An 18,016-nucleotide genomic window follows, 5' to 3' on the forward strand; every position below is an offset into this window, starting at 1 on the left:
ACCGTATTCTTATCGGCAGACTTAACAGCCTTGGTTTCTCAAATGATTGCCACGCCTGGTTCACCAACTACTTCTCAGATAGAGGTGATTGTGTCAAATTGGAGGGCCTGTTGTCCGGACCTCTGGCAGTCTCTATGTGGGTGCCACAGGGTTCAATTCTCGGGCCGACTCTTTTCTCTGTATACATCAATGATGTTGCTCTTGCTGCGGGTGGTTCCTTGATCCATCTCTACGCAGATGACACCATTCTGTATACATCTGGCCCTTCTTTGGACACTGTGTTAAAAAACCTCCTGATGAGCTTCAATGCCATACAACACTCCTTCCGTGGCCTCCAACTGCTCTTAAACGCTAATAAAACTAAATGCATACTCTTCAACCGATCGCTGCCCGAACCCGCCCGCCCGACTAGCATCACTACTCTGGATGGTTCTAATACGTAGGTGTCTGGCTAGACTGTAAACTCTCCTTCCAGACTCATATTAAGCATCTCCAATCCAAAATTAAATCTAGAATCGGCTTCCTGTTTTGCAACTAAGCTACAAACATTTCATAAACTCACACAAACGCTTGGATTGCTTTCGGTGTAAAGCATATTTTCAAAATCTGACACGACAGGTGGATTAAAAACAAGCTAAGATGTGTTTTGCTATATTGCACTTGTGATTTCATGAATATAAATATTTCTAGCATTTTTTTATTTATTTGGCGCTCTGCAATTCAGAGATACCTCATCGGCCCTGAAAGAACTCCTCTGGACTATGTAAACTGGAAACCATACATCCTTAGGCTGCATTTACTGTAGCTGGGGATTTTAACAAAGCTAATCTGAGAACAAGACTTCCTAAATTCTATCAGCATATCGAATGCGCAACACGAGCTGGTAGCATTCTGGATCATTGCTACTCTAACTTTCGCAATGCATACAAAGCCCTCCCCCGCCCTGCCTTCGGGAAATCTGACCATGACTCCATTTTGTTGCTCCCAGTCTATAGACAGAAACTAAAACAGGAAACGCCCGTGCCCAGGTCCATCCAATCGGATTCCACTCTTCAAGATTGCTTCGATCACGTGGACTGGGATATGCTCCGGATAACCTCAGGCAATAACATTGATGTATACGCTGACTCGGTGAGCGAGTTTATTAGCAAGTGCATCGGAGATGTCGTACCCACTGTGACTATAAAAACCTTTCCTAACCAGAAACCGTGGATGAATGGCAGCATCCGCGCAAAATTGAAAGCGCGAACCACTGCCTTTAATCATGGCAAGGCGACTGGAAACATGACCGAATACAAACAGTGCAGCTATTGCCTCCGCAAGGCAATCAAACATGCAAAGCGTCAGTATAGAGACAAAGTAGAGTCGCAATTCAACGGCTCAAACACGAGATGTATGTGGCAGGGTTTTCAGTCAATCACGGATTACAAAAAGAAAACCAGCCCCGTCACGGACATCGACGTCTTGCTCCCAGACAAATTAAACAACTTCTTTGCTCCATTGAGGACAATACAGTGCCACTGACACGGCCCGCTACCAATGCCTGTGGGCTCTCCCGCTCCGTGACCAGCGCGAGTAAAACATTTAAACATGTTAACCCTTGCAAGGCTGCTGGCCCAGACAGCATCCCTAGCCGTGTCCTCAGAGCATACACAGACCACCTGGCTGGTGTGTTTACGGACATATTCAATCAATCCCTATCCCAATCTGCTGTCCCCACATGCTTCAAGATGGCCACTATTGTTCCTGTTCACAAGAAAGCTAAGGTAACTGAACTAAATGACTATCACCCCATTGCACTCACTTCTGTCATCATGAAGTGCTTTGAGACTAGTCAAGGATCATATCACCTCCACCCTACCTGATACCCTAGACCAGGGGTGTCAAAGTCAAATGGACGGAGGGCCAAATAAAAAATTTAGCTACAAGCCGAGGGCCGGACTGTTCGAATGTTCATTGAAAAATTTTTAAATGACGCATATAGTCTAGTGAACCTAATTGAACCTACTGAAAACCTAACAAATATATTCCAATATGATCAGATAAATAAAGCAATATTTTCTTATGGCTCTGTCAGTAATCTTTAATTTTCAACAGACACAAAAGACAAATTTCCTTTATATAAAAATCCCCATAACATGAACATTAAATGAAAGAAACCGGTATTCAAGGCACCATCAGTAGCCTATATTTTCTATTTTAGCAAAAGTGGGCTAAATTTACTTCAAAGAAAAAAACAATAATAGCAATTTTCTATCATCCACTCAACTGAAATATTTTTAAAATATAATTGGATTGAAATACAATAAAATAAAGTGCAAAAATCTATTAATCAAAAACAACACTTTGTTTAAGGAGAAGTAACATGCAGTGAAAACAAATATTAAACTTTAACTTTTAAACTTGAACTGAGTAAAAACTCTAAATATGTGATTGCACAGTAATGTTAACTTGTTTGAGGTTGAGGGTGATACTTGGTGGTGTCCCATCTTTTCCACAAGTTCATCAATGTTCGGGGTAAGGCTCTGAGCTGAGGAAATCCTCAGAATTGAGTGGAGGTGTTCAGCAGTAAGTCGACTTCTGTGTGATGTTTTGTTCAGGTTCATCAAAGAAAACAGTTGTTCACACAGGTATGTGCTGCCAAACATAGACAACGTTTGAGCAGCCTGGATGCGCAGCTGGGGCATTGTGTCGGGGAGGAAACGGGCGAACTCCGCAGCACCCACTGCCGCATATTTTGCCCTCAGTGCATCATTGCATTGGAGGTCAATCAACTCCATTTGGAGGTTTGGTGGTGAGCTTTCCACGTCAACAGCAAATGGGTTACCGAGCAGTTCCAACCTGCTTTTTTGTGCTTCAAAGTCAGCAAATCGGCGTCGAAAGTCAGCGGCAAGCATACCTATTTTATCAGCCAACTGTGCGCTCGGGAACGCACTGGTAGAGAGCTTCTCTTTCATGGTCTGGCAGCTGGGAAAGTGGCTCAAATTTTCTTTCCGCATCTGCGTCTCCCACAGAGTCAGTTTGGTTTTAAATGCCTTCACTGTACTGTACATATCAGAGATGACATGATCCCGACCCTGCAGCTGCAAGTTCATTGCATTCAGATGACTCGTAATGTCACACAGAAAAGCCATTTCACACAGAAACATTTCGTCTCGGAGTTGTGTTGTGTCTTTCCCTTTGCTGTCCAAGAACAGACAAATCTCCTCACGAAGCTCGAAACATCTTTGAAGCACCTTTCCCTGGCTTAGCCATCGCACCTCTGTGTGATAAGGCAAATCACCATGCTCCGTTTCTAACTCCGTCAGAAATGCCTTGAACTGGCGGTGATTCAAACCTTTGGCTCTGATAAAGTTAACTGTGCGCGTGATGATGCTCATTACATGCTCCATTTTCAAGGCTTTACCGCACAACGCTTCCTGGTGTATGATACAATGATAAGCTGTCAGCTCACCTGTCGCGTTTTCCTCTTGCATCTTTTCCCGTATCTTCGCCACCAGTCCGCTCCTGTGTCCACACATCGCAGGTGCTCCGTCGGTTGTCAAACCCACGAGTTTTTCCCAAGGCAGCTCCATCTCATTTACACAGCAGCCTACTGCTCGGTGCGTCACCGTTGCATTGTGGGAAATGTAGTATTGGTGCGTGTAAAAGATCTGCGGGCTGCCGGCTTGCTGCGGTCTGCGGGCCGGTTCTAATAATAAATCAAGATCATCCCAGGGGCCGTAAAAAACCTTCTCGCGGGCCGGATGTGGCCCGCGGGCCTTGACTCTGACATATATGCCCTAGACCCACTCCAATTTGCTTACCGCCGAATAGGTCCACTGACAATGCAATCGCCATCTCACTGCACACTGCCTTATCCCATCTGGACAAGAGGAATACCTATGTAAGAATGCTGTTCATTGACTACAGCTGAGGAGGCTGAAGAAATTTGGCTTGTCACCTAAAACACTCAAACTTTTACAGATGCACAATCGAGAGCATCCTGTCGGGCTGTATCACCGCCTGGTACGGCAACTGCACCGCCCTCAACCGCAAAATTTGATTTTATATAACTTTGTGCCAAGGATGCAAGTCATATATACATGTAGTCATTACCATGCATGAGATCCCCACATTGTAGCCTGTACATTTAATATATTCACTGATCATGTACTGTACCTTGGCAAATAATGGTGCAGTTCAGGTATGAATGTCTGAGAATTTTTCATTCATTTCCAATTCCAGGTGTATCAAATTCCAGTCTTTGAATGATGCTGTGTCTGCATGTATGTATTACACTTCAACAGTGTTTACCAATCTTGGTCCTGGGACATCAATGGTTACACATTGTAACTATGCAATAGACTAGAAACATGATTTAACTAGTTAAAGGCTGATTTATGATTCATATATACAGAAGTAGAATAAACATTTTTTTAAAACAGTACATTACACTTCCTATGCATCATGTAAATACTCAAACCGGTTCATCTCAATATCTAATTTTCTTCATCTGCATTGATCTGATAAACACAGGACAGGAGTAGTATTTCATCAAATGAGAGACTTAATTTCAACCAGTAGAGAATGTGAAATGCTTTATTGAAAGAAGTTAATTATCCAAGTGTTATAAATACATGCATTATAAATATTATAATTGTATTATTAGAAATACAAGTTCAATCTGTACTTCAATGCACATCTGTTGTGCATTATAAAAACAGAGGAAGAAAGGTGGCGAGAGAGGTGTAAAAGACAAAGGGAAAGAGGTAAGGACATAGGAGCAGGGAAGGCAGCATATGATTAATGAATCACAGTGCTACCTTAATATTATCTCAGTTCATCACAATTACATTAAGTGTCTCTAGTGGTGTCTCCTAACCAGCCTTGGACTCCCAGTCGGCACGAATGGTCATCTTAAGAGCGGGTAAGGTGGCGATGACGGGACTGTGGGTTGGCATCCTCTTTCACAGCAAAACATATCTGCAGACAAGAGATGGAGAGAGAGCATGCTTAAGCCTTGTTTGTTTTTTATTCTAACACTCAGTCATAATCATCAGGAGATGAAATGCAAAACTGACCTTGGATCATTAACTCTGGGACTACTACATCTCCATTTCAATGTAAAGCATCCCTTTAATAATACTTCCTGTTGACCTGACCAAGTGACCTCTGATCATGCTGTGCCCTCTATGTAGCCAGTTCAGATGCGGGAGGGATTCAGACACAGCTGATATAACCTAGAGGCTTTAGAGAGAAGGGGAGAGGGATGAAGTGAAGAAGACTTATTGAGAAAATAAGGTAGTTAAAAAGACAGTGTTCAACAGGAATCTGTGTGTGTTGCCCTCACCTGGTGTCCACACTAAAAGTGGCTGCAGAGTACTTTATGCTGAAAAACATGAACGGACACACGAGGATAAATAATTTAGCGTAGTTATAGAAATAATGAAGTGTCTTACTATTCTCCATGGTTGGCACTCTTGCCTATTCTTTGAAGGAGCCAGTTATACACCAGAGCCTGCTTACTGCACAACAGAATCCATCAATCAGATTGATACATGAGTGTGTAGGTGTGGGTGTCTAATTGTTCTAAATTTGTTCAATATGGGTGACTTATAATAGCCTGTTTTGTTTTTGTACAGACGTCACACCCTTACCTAAACAGCACCCTCAGCTGAGAAGTAGAAATCAAAGGGAGAGAAACTAGGAATTGAATAACAGCAGTTGACATAGCTAAGTAAATGGAAGAATACTCTTATTGCAATGTGGATGGCTCTATAAAGAGCCTTTGGTTGTGCATAGTGTAGTCTATCCTTGAAACATCCTGCAGAGCACCAGACTTCTCCTCTTGCACGCGGCAGCAGATCCCCTCCTGGTCCTCGTGTCCATCCTCATGAAGTTATGCAGGACACAGGTAGCCTTCACACACACCTGAATTCCTCCAGGAGGAAGCCCCAGATGGCCCTGGTCACTCAACCTTGCAGTGCCCTACACGGTAACTGTAGGCAATCGGTTTGAAAGAATCTACAGTTACAAAGTATCTGTGGTAATATGGAAGATAGTCATTATTAGACTTTTGAATCAACTAATTGTGGATTACTAAAGTATAATATCCCTTATAACAACTCATGATAACATTGGATTGATAGATTCATGTGCACGTGACAATAACAGGATCATATCAAGGATAGCATCACAAATTAATACAGAAATACCACTTGATGCTTGATGATGAGTTGATCATTTGAATCAGCTATGCAGTGCCAAGGCAAAAACAAAAATGTGCACCTCTGAGTCCATAGGACCAGGATTGAGAACCACTACTCTTCATTGGGACAGGCTTTCAAAGCTCTCTTTATCTGAGGACAGAACCTCACAAGAAACAGACTTCATTGTACTAAAGTTACACAGCACTGAATATTATGTTACTATTATCTCTGTCCTCACTTCTAGGGACTGGAACTACACACAAGTACCTGCCCTATCCAGAATAGCCTACTCACTTTGACAGTTGGGGCTGCTATCCTTTCACCCTCCTCCATGGCTGTTAGCTAGCTACCTACAAATACATTTGGAGTTTGTTTTATACAGTGATAAATACGTCAAGATAGCTAGCTAATATGAAGTTAGGTACCTGGGTGATATTTAATTAACTTAGCTAACTAACGTTACCTATTATACAGTATGTAAAGTTGGCTAGAAAGCTAGCTGGCCAACTAGATTTTTTTTTTACATTTTCAAAATGCATGTACTTACTTGAATAGGTTCTCCCAGCCATGTGGACAATTGGAAACAGGGCAGCAAAGTTTGTCACCAGAGCGTATTACTATTGAACTATTTACACATTTAATAACCAGACCTTCTTACAAACTTGCTATGATGAATACTTGACGCACCCTCGGTACTTGCTGCCAGCACGCCCACAAGCGAGTCACAATGGCCTGCCTAAGCGGAAGACGGCAATTTACCGCTTGCTAGTGTACATGTCCGGCACATGGCCATGCGGTACAGCGCTTGATTTTCCCTCTGCATGAATCCAGGCCCCGCAAATGCGTCACACCCTCCATACGAAGCTTCCGTTCACATTTTCGGATCAAGCATAAATATTCTTATATGTTGTTACTTTTTCTTTAGCCCTTCCGTCAGAGAAAGTTCCTGTTTTGAAAATAGGTGACAATAGTGAATTTCCAAGACATAGCTTACATACATAATTGATTTAATCGGGGGCGATCAACTACAAAGGAACTATTTGGAATGGATGGCTACAAATGAAAACATCACATCGCGCGAATCTTTGTCAGCTATGCAAGGTAAGGCCGTGTAGACTACCACCCCATTTCTTTATTATTACAAACATCTTTGGTTTTTATCAGTTTAGTAACTTTGACATTCATACATAGCCGAAACTATAATCTATTAGAACAAGAATAATATGGGTTAATTTCTTTGTTTTTCCGAACACACCCCTGTGTTCCGAGCGGGTAAGATTTTATACTGGGCTACTGGGACAAAGACGCGTGTGTTGTGAGCAGCAATAGTGGACTCTGCGGGCTGATTTCAAAATAAAAGTTCTCCATTGAAACTGCGAAAACGGATACAAATGGAAGATGCCACAATTGGACTAGATAATGCTAAACAAAGTTGGAACGTTATATAAATTCAACAAAATATTTGATACAAAGTAAAACATCTGAAATCGCACTGTGGATGTATTGGACTTCATAATTGTATTGGGTGCATACTTAAATTGCAATATACAGCCTTACTTAGCCCAAGATGTACTCTTAAGGAGCATGCCATTGACAATTACAGAATGGTTACCTGGAAGAAAATGAGGGAGGGTCATGCTTTTTCAATTTCAATCAGATTCAATTTAATCTAGTCCAGGGGAGGATCTTGTAATTTATGAAATGTAAATATTTCTTAGTGTTTTAGAATTAGTTACTTATTAGGCTATATATCGCTGTGTGCCCGATGCCACCCCTCATCTCTGATTCTCCACTGTGCACGCAATATCAATTGTGCCTATAGGCTATTTAGTGTGGTCTCAATCAAATTATCCATAGCCTATAGGCTACGAAGTGTATGCTCGGAGTAGCACAGTGCAAAGTTATACTTCTAAAATAGCTACTGGGATGGTGTAAATCAAACTAGGCTGCATTACACACTGCAATGGATATTTCAACCCTGTGCCCTGCTCTGCTCATGCTGGGCAAAATGGTTTCGTGTGCTGCTTAACCAATGCTGTGCTGTGTAGGTCTAGGATGGCAGGTCAGGAGAAGAGTCAAAGGTTTCTTCCCTACATTTCTTTTTGATTAGGCCTAGTCCAAAAAATAAATAGTAGTAGCTTACATTGTGGTGCTGAAACTTGAAGCAGATGCCGCGTCACAATCAGTCGGATATGGACAGCTCATGGTGCTGAAAGTCTTCAGTCTTCATTTTACTAACAACAAGAGGGCTTTGTGTTTGAGCCTATTTCTTCCTATTTAAGAAATAAGAGGTAGGCCTACTTGTTTGACAGATGAAATTAGGCTATAGGGTGCTATATCCGTATTTGTTGGTCAATTCCTCCACCCACCATGCCTACATTTTAAGGAAATAGAAAAAAGCACAGTCCTATCCATTGTTAGCTTAAGATTTTGAAGAAAATAAAATTGATCCAATTATATAAAGGTCTATTACAGCGCTTTGGTCCACGATGCTTTATGCTATAAACAAGCTGTAAAATACCCAGGAAAGACGTGATTCCGATGGATATGGGGATATCATTGTTTAGTTTCTTTGACATTCAGAGGCTGACTTTGCTTGGTAAGTAATCTAATTCTGACCCCTTGACTTTTTCTTATTCTAAAACTGATTCAATTGTGTTTTTCTCTCATTAATCTACACACAATACCCCATGATGACAAAGCATAAACAGGTTTAGAATTCTTTGCTAATTTATTAAAAATAAAAAACTTAAATATCAAATTTACATACACTACCGTTCAAAGGTTTGGGGTCACGTAGAAATGTCCTTGTTTTTGAAATATATATTTTTTTGTTTATTAAAATAACATCAAATTGATCAGAAATATAGTGTAGACTTGTTCATGTTGTAAATGACTATTGTAGCTGGAAACGGCAGATTTTTTAATGGAATATCTACATAGGCGTACAGAGGCCCATGATCAGCAACCATCACTCCTGTGTTCCAATGGCACGTTGTGTTAGCTAATCCAAGTTTAACCTCTTTTTCAATTATGTTAGCACAGCTGAAAACTGGTTGTGCTGATTAAAGAAGCAATAAAACGGGCCTTCTTTAGACTAGTTGAGTATCTGGAGCATCAGCATTTGTGGGTTCGATTACAGGTTTAAAATGGCCAGAAACAAAAAACTTTCTTCTGAAACTCGTCAGTCTATTCTTGTTCTGAGAAATGATGGCTATTCCATGTGAGAAATTGCCAAGAAACTGAAGATCTCGTACAACGCTGTGTAATACTCCCTTCACAGAACAGCGCAAACTGGCTCTAACCAGAATATAAAGAGGAGTAAGAGGCCCCGGTGCACAACTGAGCAAGAGAACAAGTGCATTTAGAGTGTCTAGTTTGAGAAACAGATGCCTCACAAGTCCTTAACTGGCAGCTTCATTAAATAGTACCCGCAAAACACCAGTCTCAACGTGAACAGTGAAGAGGCGAATCTGGGATGCTGGCCTTCTAGGCAGAGCTCCTCTGTCCAGTGTCTGTTTTCTTTTGCCCATCTTAATCTTTTCTTTTTATTGGCCAGACTGAAATATTGCTTTTTCTTTGGAACTCTGCCTAGAAGGCCAGCATCCCGGAATAGCACAACAGGAGATGTATAAAAAATATTGACATCATGGCTAGTCATGGTTTATGTACATGTTTTGGAAGTCAGTAAATGTCATTTTTGAAGTGAACCTTTCCCTGACCAGTTTCAACTGAAATTGTCCACCATGAACTGTGCTAGCTAGCTAGCTAGCTAAATTGTACTAAATAACCATGCTGTTACAATATGCAAATGGTTGGGTAAATAAATAATTTGTGAAACCACAATGTAATTTTGTATTTTATTTAACTAGGCAAGTCAGTTAAGAACAAATTCTTATTTACAATGACGGCCTACACAGCAGATGACATGGGGTGAGTTTAGATGAGCTGGTCGGGTGCAACCCAGGCGACGTGGCGTTGCAGGGAACTGAGCTCGGGCGAGGACCAAAGTCACCCTCCTGGCCCAGAGCCTCGCTGAGGCTAGTGGCTAGGCGGGGTTGGCGAGGTTGCCCTCCTTTCCCCCCTTCTCCAGAGCGAGAGGCCATAGTTCACAAAAATGTTTGAGGTTGAAACGAGAGCATACTGGTGCTTCACCGGCGCCAAGGCGACGATGAGGGGAGACATTGAACCCCCGCCTTCACCAGGGCGCAGAGCGGTTGACTTGGTACACGGAGCCACACAAGGGTCTTGGGTAAGACCAAAGCGCTTGATACTGAATGCCGAGGTGGGAAGACCCGGTTCACCGGCAACCCCCGATTCCCTTTCGGACGTGGCCGACGCCATGCGGCCGTGCCTAACAGGGAAAGGGGGGTTTGAGCCAGTCGGGCGCAACCCAGGCGACGTGGGGAGCTGAGCTCGGGCGAGGGCCGAAGCCACCCTCCCAGCCCAGAACCCCTCACCGAGGAAAGGGAGACGCCTACCCCGTCTTCAGAGAGTCGTAGATACTCGTGCCGTTTACCCGCACTTCATTGGTCTATTTTGCTTGACGGCCTTCCAATCTGCCTTTGTTTGGTGGCCCTCCGTCCGGCAACCGTTTTTTAAAAGCTATATATTTGTTCCCTTTCTTGTAATGTCTTTTTTTGCCCGCCCAACTATCATCCTGGGCTTATAGATCGGCCCGGCGCGAGATTTACACCCTCTCCCCCGGATTTTCAAGGGCCAGCGAGAGTTCACTGGACACCGCCAGAAAGCAACGCTTTCCAGGGCTTGGGCCCCTCTCTCGGGGCGAACCCATTCACAAAGAAAAGAGAACTCTCCCCGTTGCTCCCGCCAGCTTCTCCGGGATCGGTCGCGCTACCGCACTGGATGCCTTGCGGTGTCCGTCTCCACCACTCTGGATTCGGGGATCTGAACCCGACTCCATCGCCCCACCCTTCCGAATGGCGTTCGCCCATCTCTTAGGACTGACTGACCCATGTTCAACTGCTGTTCACATGGAACCCTTCTCCACTTCGGCCTTCAAAGTTCTCGTTTGAATATTTGCTACCAATATGATGAAGCAGCTTCAATTTGATTGGCTGTTGCATGCTATTTTAATTACGTTTGAGTTGCTTCATGTAACAGCAAAGTTGTCACTAACGATGTCAAAGAGATGTCACTAACAACTGCAACCAAAATTGTTTTGAATGTTGCTTTGTGTAACTTCAGCCTTACAGATTACCCTCTGTGCCCAGCCTGGTTTTATAGATTAGACGTACCATAGTAAATGTAAATCACACACAAATTAGTATATGTTTTGTTTGGTATGGTTATGTAAGACAGAAGGTGTCTTAAGGCAAAAAAAGTGAAAGTAGGTGGTTAGTCGGGGTGGATCGTGGGTCGGCGTATAACTGGAACGTCTAGCAACCCAAACGTTGTGTTCAAATCTCATCACAGAGAACTTTAGCATTTTAAGTCATTAGCAACTTTGCAACTACTTACTACTTTTTTACCTACTTTGCAACTACTTAGCATGTTAGGTTAAAGGGTTGAGATTAGCTAACTCCTAAAATGATAATTTTTATCTCACGGATGGTGTGTCCTTGCATCCGTAGCTTTGTCTATGGATTTGACAGTGGTTATATTTCTCCAGCCCCATCCCTTAGGGTAGTGTGTATATCTTCACAGATTTCATTTTCATGTTTTTAATTGGCCTATATTGAAGTTACTGGAACAATGATTCTCTATTTATCCAAATTCTATCACAGTTTGAGTGCAATCAGTTTTCCCAATTATACATGTTATATTGGGATTTGTATTGGAAGGCTATTGTTAACTCCACATATTAACCTCTCTACTGTATCTGTGTTCTATCTGTGCCCTAATCGACTGTCTTTCTCCTCAGTCTTTGACTGAACACCAGGAGGGCCTACATTTTGGGGAAAATGCGCAGTACAGGCACAAGTGGGGTGCCCCCGAACCCCCCTGTAGCCAGAAACCACAACAACAGTCCTGGAAACTCGGGTTCCCAGTATGCCTTGTGTGCCCTGGGGGTGGGACTGGTGGCCCTGGGCATCGTCATGATTGTGTGGAGTGTGGTGCCCTCCGACACGGCCGGGAACAACAGCGGTGGCACCGGAGGAGGCAACCCCAAACCAGACAACAGGGGCAGGGCTTCGTCGGTGGCCTTTGTGCTGGTCGGGGCTGGGGTGGTCATGCTCATGCTGTCCCTGTGCCTGGGGATGAGGAACAAGCAGCGGGAGCAGCGAGTGCTTCAAGAGGCCCAGACTCTGGGGGCAGACAACGTAGCTGCCAGCGAGGAGGACGGAGAGACGTGAGTACTGTAGCTTCTGAATAATAACTGAAATAATTACTGACCCCAGCAGGTTTGTTTGCTCAGGGTTCATTGCAGGGATGGGCAATCCCTTTACTACTTTACTAACCTTTTCCTGCTCCTAGATGTTTAACATCACATGATGTACACCAGATGATGTAATCAGTGTTTCCGGATATTGTCATCGGAAAACACTTACAGTTGAAGTCGGAAGTTTACATACACTGTATGTATTGTAGACCTCCACAAGTCTGGTTCATCCTTGGGAGCAATTTCCAAATGCCTGAAGGTACCATGTTCATCTGTACAAACAATAGTACGCAAGTATAAACACCATGGGACCACACATCCGTCATACCGCTCAGGAAGGAGCCGCGTTCTGTCTCCTAGAGATGAACGTACTTTGGTGCGAAAAGTGCAAATCAATCCCAGAGCAGCAGCAAAGGACCTTGTGAAGATACTGGAGGAAACAAGTACAAAGGTATCAATATCCACAGTAAAATGAGTCCTATATCGACATAACCTGAAAGGCCGCTCAGCATGGAAGAAGCCACTGCTCCAAAACCGCCATAAAATAGCCAGACTACGGTTTTCAACTGCACATGGGGACAAAGATCATACTTTTTGGAGAAATGTCCTCTGGTCTGATGAAACAAAAATAAAATTGTTTGGCCATAATGACCATCGTTATGTTTGGAGGGAAAAGGGGGAGGCTTGCAAGGCGAAGAACACCATCCCAACCGTGAAGCATGGGGTTGGCAGTATCATGTTGTGGGGATGCTTTGCTGCAGGAGGGTCTAATGCACTTCACAAAATAGATGGCATCATGAGGTAGGAAAATTATGTGGATATATTGAAGCAACATCTCAAGACATCAGTCAGGAAGTTAAAGCTTGGTTGCAAATGGGTCTTCCAAATGGACAATGACCCCAAGCATAATTCCAAAGTTGTAGTAAAATGGCTTAAGGACAACAAAGTCAAGGTATTGGAGTGGCAATCACAAAGCCCTGACCTCAATCCTATAGAAACTTTGTGGGCAGAACTGAAAAAGCGTGTGCGAGCAAGGAGGCCTACAATCCTGACTCCGTTACACCAGCTCTGTCGGGAGGAATGGGCCAAAATTCACCCAACTTATTGTGGGAAGCTTGTGGAAGGCTACCCAAAACGTTTGACCCAAGTTAAACAATTTAAAGGCAATGCTACCAAATACTAATTGAGTGTATGTAAACTTCTGACCCACTGGGAAATAAAAGCTGAAATGAATCATTCCCTCTACTGTTATTCTGACATTTCACATTCTTGAAATAAAGTGGTGATCCTAACTGACCTAAAACAGGGAATTTTTACCTAGATTAAATATCAGGAATTGTGAAAAACGAAGTTTAAATGTACTTGGCTAAGGTGTATGTAAACTTCCGACTTCAACTGTATCTTCTATATTTGTTTATTACAACACATAGAAACCCACCGTTTCACATATGTTGATTTTGGGGTGGTGCTGGAGATGATGAACATGTGGTTGAAAAGTGGTGAAATTTCCCTTTAAACTGTGTGTGTGTGTGTGTGTGTGTGTGTGTGTGTGTGTGTGTGTGTGTGTGTGGTGTGTGTGTGTGTGTGTGTGTGTGTGCAGGCTTTGCACCAGCCAAAGCTCTAACACGTGTACAGCTGATTCAAGTAGTTAGTTGATTTGTTCAATCATGTGAATTACTTTGCTTTGGCTGAAGCGGATGCCTGCACCAACACTGGGCATTTGCTAAAAAGATTGCTTTCCCATGTTTAAGTGCTTTGAGTCTTACTACAGTGCTTTCTTTAGTAACTTTTCATTTAAAGCCCCTTGACGTAAACTCCACATAACACACATTGATCTGGACAACTGTTGCAAAACCATCAGGACTGTAATTAATCGTACACACAGCATAGCCTACAGTACACAGTAGCAACAATGTAAAAGATAAACAGAATCCATTCTGAAAGCACAGTTATTCATGTCCGTGTATGAATGTCGACAGGGCCGAGGAGCGAACCCAGAGGTACACCGTGCCCAGCTACGAGGAGGCAGTGGGCAGCGGCCAGTACCCCATACGCCAGAGCCACCTGCGCCACAGCTCCTCCCAGCTTCCCTCCTACGATGACTTGGTGGACGGTGTGCAGATAGAGGTCGAAGGGTCAGAGGTCACCCAGATGACAGCCACTTCCGCTAACCCTGCCTCCTCTGCTGCTGCGCCTAACCACCACACTAGGCGAACAGGCCTCAATCTCCTTCCCCTTAAAATTCAGAGGATTAAATCAGAGAAGATCCATATGAAGAACACGGATAACTCTCAGCTGCCGGGAGGGATGAGTATTGAGCCGCTCACTCCACCACCAATGTATGAGGACAAAGTGCCCCAGCTCTGAGACTTGGTGCCATCTAGGTATCAAAGCAGGGTACTGCATCCTCTGAGGCCCGCTATGGGTGGACATCTGCTACAATAGATGTAATCAGATGGCCCCTTGTCTTGCATCTGTGGCTAAATCATCTCGATGGCACTTGTCATGCGTACCTGGCTTTTTTAGACCTGACACTCAAGGGGAGTGAGCAGAGAGCACAGTTCCAAACGTGGGGCACTGGGATTTGATTGGAACTTTGGGTCAACACTGTTGCTGGACAGAGAGCACACTTCTGATTTCAGACTGATTACAAGGACATTGAATCTTACAAGGTAATTGAAGCTCGGTTCAAAGGATCAATATGATTGGGGAAAATGCTCGCTCAATGTCTTAGATGCCTTTTGATTACTTTACAATGAGCCCTGTTCCATTTCAAGTTCCATCTTCATCCTCAGTCAAGTCAGCCATCATGGTGCGCTAAATGTATTATTATTTATGTTCAAGTTTTTGTATTCTGTACAGCTACTTAGACAGCTGCTCCTTGGAATTTTGAAAGAGGTGTTATTTGGCGACTGAATGAATGGCTTTGCACAGACAGTGTTTGTGTGTTGCTGCCTGTGTTGCTTGTCAATACAGGATAATTGAGAAAGAGACTGAGGCTCATTGATAGTTGGAAGCCTTTGCCCTGTAGCCACGGTGAAATAGGTTTGGGCTCTGAAGTCAGTAGGTGTAGTCCAGCTCTTTTCATTTGCTGTTTTGTGCTCAATAGAGGACACAAGGGACTCTTTCTCTGAGCAGCTGGGATAATGGCACCCATTGCTCACTCACTCATCACTCTCGAACTATACAGCAATACCAGCTCCTTGACTGCCAGCACTGTTTTCATTAGGAGTATTCAGAGGATTAAGTTGTTGCGGTGTCCAAGGTACGACCCCATTTTGTTTAGTGGAGCAAGAAGACGTCAGTGCCTTTTATCTCTCTAGTCTATTTGTTTCATGCTTACCAGACTATGGAAGTTAGCAAATCCATGCAGTAATCGGAATTCCAGAATGTTATTTTATCATATGGATGCTATATTCTGATTTGATGTCGTGTTGATGACCCTGTTCAGCAACTACTCACTACATTTACTGTAGGTGGGAACTCAAACAGTACAAAACAGTATACTTCTTGGTATAAGTAAACAGTTGCTATAAGATTATTATTAGTTTTTTTATGAGGAAACTTTTAATGCTGAATTACTAGTTTCTAAATGTAAAATAGCATGCACCTCATGTACATTTAGTTTTATATAGATTTTCTATAGGCTCTGAATACAGTCTGTTCTTTCAATATTGTTGATACTCTGTAGTTGTCATGCCTATGCAATGTTTTCTGTACCTCTGTGCATGTGGGACCATTTTTTACTATGAGGAATCAGTGGCTTATTACTACCATTTTCTGTACTCTTAAGGGACACTACACTCTGAAAGGAACGTTTTTCAGGTGTTTTCAAACCTCAAAAGTGGTCTTATGTTGAAAGAAGTCTACGTCCCACACCATGGGTTTTATAGATCCAAGGATATGGCACAACCTCAAGTGAATGGAAAAGATGAGCACCCAAGATGCTAATGTTTATGAATGGAAATGGTGCTAAACTTTTCCATTCATAAACGGATCAGCACCAAGATGAGCACCATGGAGCTTAATTAATAAACAGATTTATGAATGAACAATTATGGTTTGTGATCTGGACTTTTCCATTCATTTGGGGACGATATCTGTATCTACACAATCAATGGTGTTAGACATGGATCCATCTTCCCATTAGACTTCTTTTGAGGTATAAAAACACCTGACAACTTTGCATTTGGAGTGTAATGTCCCTTTAAGGATATTCTTATGTGGAACATAAACATGGTCAGACTGTTCATTAGTTCAATGGACTTTTCTCTCAACCAGGTGTGAAATTATCGTAATAAAAGTCACACACAAAGACCATTATTTGTACTGGAAACTACATGATTGACTTATATAACTAATACCCTTTTGTATGTATCGTGAAAGTATGTTTTTGTAAGAGAGGAATTCTGTCTAGTGTTTTTGTTGACTTCAACATGATGCATTCTTGTTGTGGACACTAAAGGAGCTGAGTCTGAAAATTGTGAGAAATAAAAGGTTTGTATTCTGACCACGCAAATAGTTGTGTTGCAAATAGGTCCTGTGACTTGTTACTCATTTTCAGTAAGCACACTAACATGTGTTTCTGGGAAGGCTTAAATCATTCCAATGCCACACTTCCTGTCATTTTATATTGTGGAGATAATGTAGGTGATATCTAGCCTGGTCCCAGATCTGTTTGTGTTGTCTTGCCAACTCCTATGGTAATTAGGAGGTGGTCAGACAGGAAAAACAGATCTGGGACCAGGCTAGGAGATATCTGTACTTTTCCGCTATACTATTCACCTCGCCTTGGTTACTGTAAAGCTGAATGAAGAGGAAACATAGTATGAGTGTGCACTTTTTCTCTAAAGTATTAAATCGTTGTTGTAGTCTCAAGGTCATTTTCTGTGAGAAAATACACATACCTTCAATGCACTTCCTTTTAAAAAGTTCCATAAAACCCTGTGTTAGACATTACTGCATTTAAACGCTGTTATGTGAACGACTTTGGTGTCTGAAAGGCTTTAACTCTGATCAGGATTTCTGTTTTGGCTTGAACATGTACATTTTGACCTTGCTTCCCTCTAGTGGTAGAGTACTGTAACTTTTCCAATACATTTGATAACTAGTGACCATAGTATTTCCTGATCAGGTAGTGTCCTCCTATCCCTATTGGCATCCTTTTACCATTTTGCCACATTCATTTACAAAATGTATTAAGCTCTTGAAATGTAAACCATTACTACTGTGTACATTCAATGTGTAATCAATACAGTCTAATGCCTGTGCACTGGCATGACCCACCACTCAGTAGGCTACCTGTTATTATATTGCATTTGAGCCTTGTTCAGACATCTGTACAATAAGAATGACCCCACATGTTGTAAATTTGTGACAGATATTGTTAGTTGGTGAGGATTGGCATCTGTAGCTGTAGACCATACTACACTGAACAGAAATATGATACGCAACATGCAGCAATTTCAAAGATTTTACAGAG

At 42.6% G+C, this 18,016-nt stretch overlaps 1 protein-coding gene and 1 long non-coding RNA gene across 7 annotated transcripts in view; one reads left to right on the forward strand and one right to left on the reverse strand.

Moving 5' to 3' along the window:
- The window catches only part of LOC139542150 (transmembrane protein 51-like), a 29,739-nt gene that overhangs the window by 4,842 nt on the left and 6,881 nt on the right, over positions 1–18,016 (forward strand). Inside the window, exons 1-3 of one of the 4 annotated variants that reach the window (XM_071347242.1) lie at positions 7,153–7,292; positions 12,076–12,504; positions 14,514–17,826. In XM_071347242.1, the coding sequence (XP_071203343.1) occupies positions 12,116–12,504; positions 14,514–14,901 (777 nt within the window). In that variant the 5' untranslated portion in view covers positions 7,153–7,292; positions 12,076–12,115 and the 3' untranslated portion in view covers positions 14,902–17,826. Of the gene's footprint in view, positions 1–7,152; positions 7,293–12,075; positions 12,505–14,513; positions 17,827–18,016 lie in introns of those variants that run through there. The other 3 variants (XM_071347240.1, XM_071347243.1, XM_071347241.1) reach the window with 3 other exon arrangements.
- LOC139542152 (uncharacterized) lies at positions 4,564–6,872 on the reverse strand. 3 transcript variants are annotated; one of them, XR_011668472.1, is made up of 5 exons: positions 6,739–6,872; positions 6,486–6,541; positions 5,333–6,354; positions 5,064–5,229; positions 4,564–4,965 (listed from the first exon to the last, which is right to left on the reverse strand). It is a non-coding gene; the product is annotated as an uncharacterized lncRNA (long non-coding RNA). The 3 variants fall into 3 exon arrangements; XR_011668473.1 differs by having other exon boundaries at positions 5,333–5,981; positions 6,271–6,541; XR_011668471.1 differs by having other exon boundaries at positions 5,333–6,541.

The sequence above is a fragment of the Salvelinus alpinus genome, chromosome 17 (assembly GCF_045679555.1).
Source record: "Salvelinus alpinus chromosome 17, SLU_Salpinus.1, whole genome shotgun sequence".
Taxonomy (NCBI): domain Eukaryota; kingdom Metazoa; phylum Chordata; class Actinopteri; order Salmoniformes; family Salmonidae; genus Salvelinus; species Salvelinus alpinus.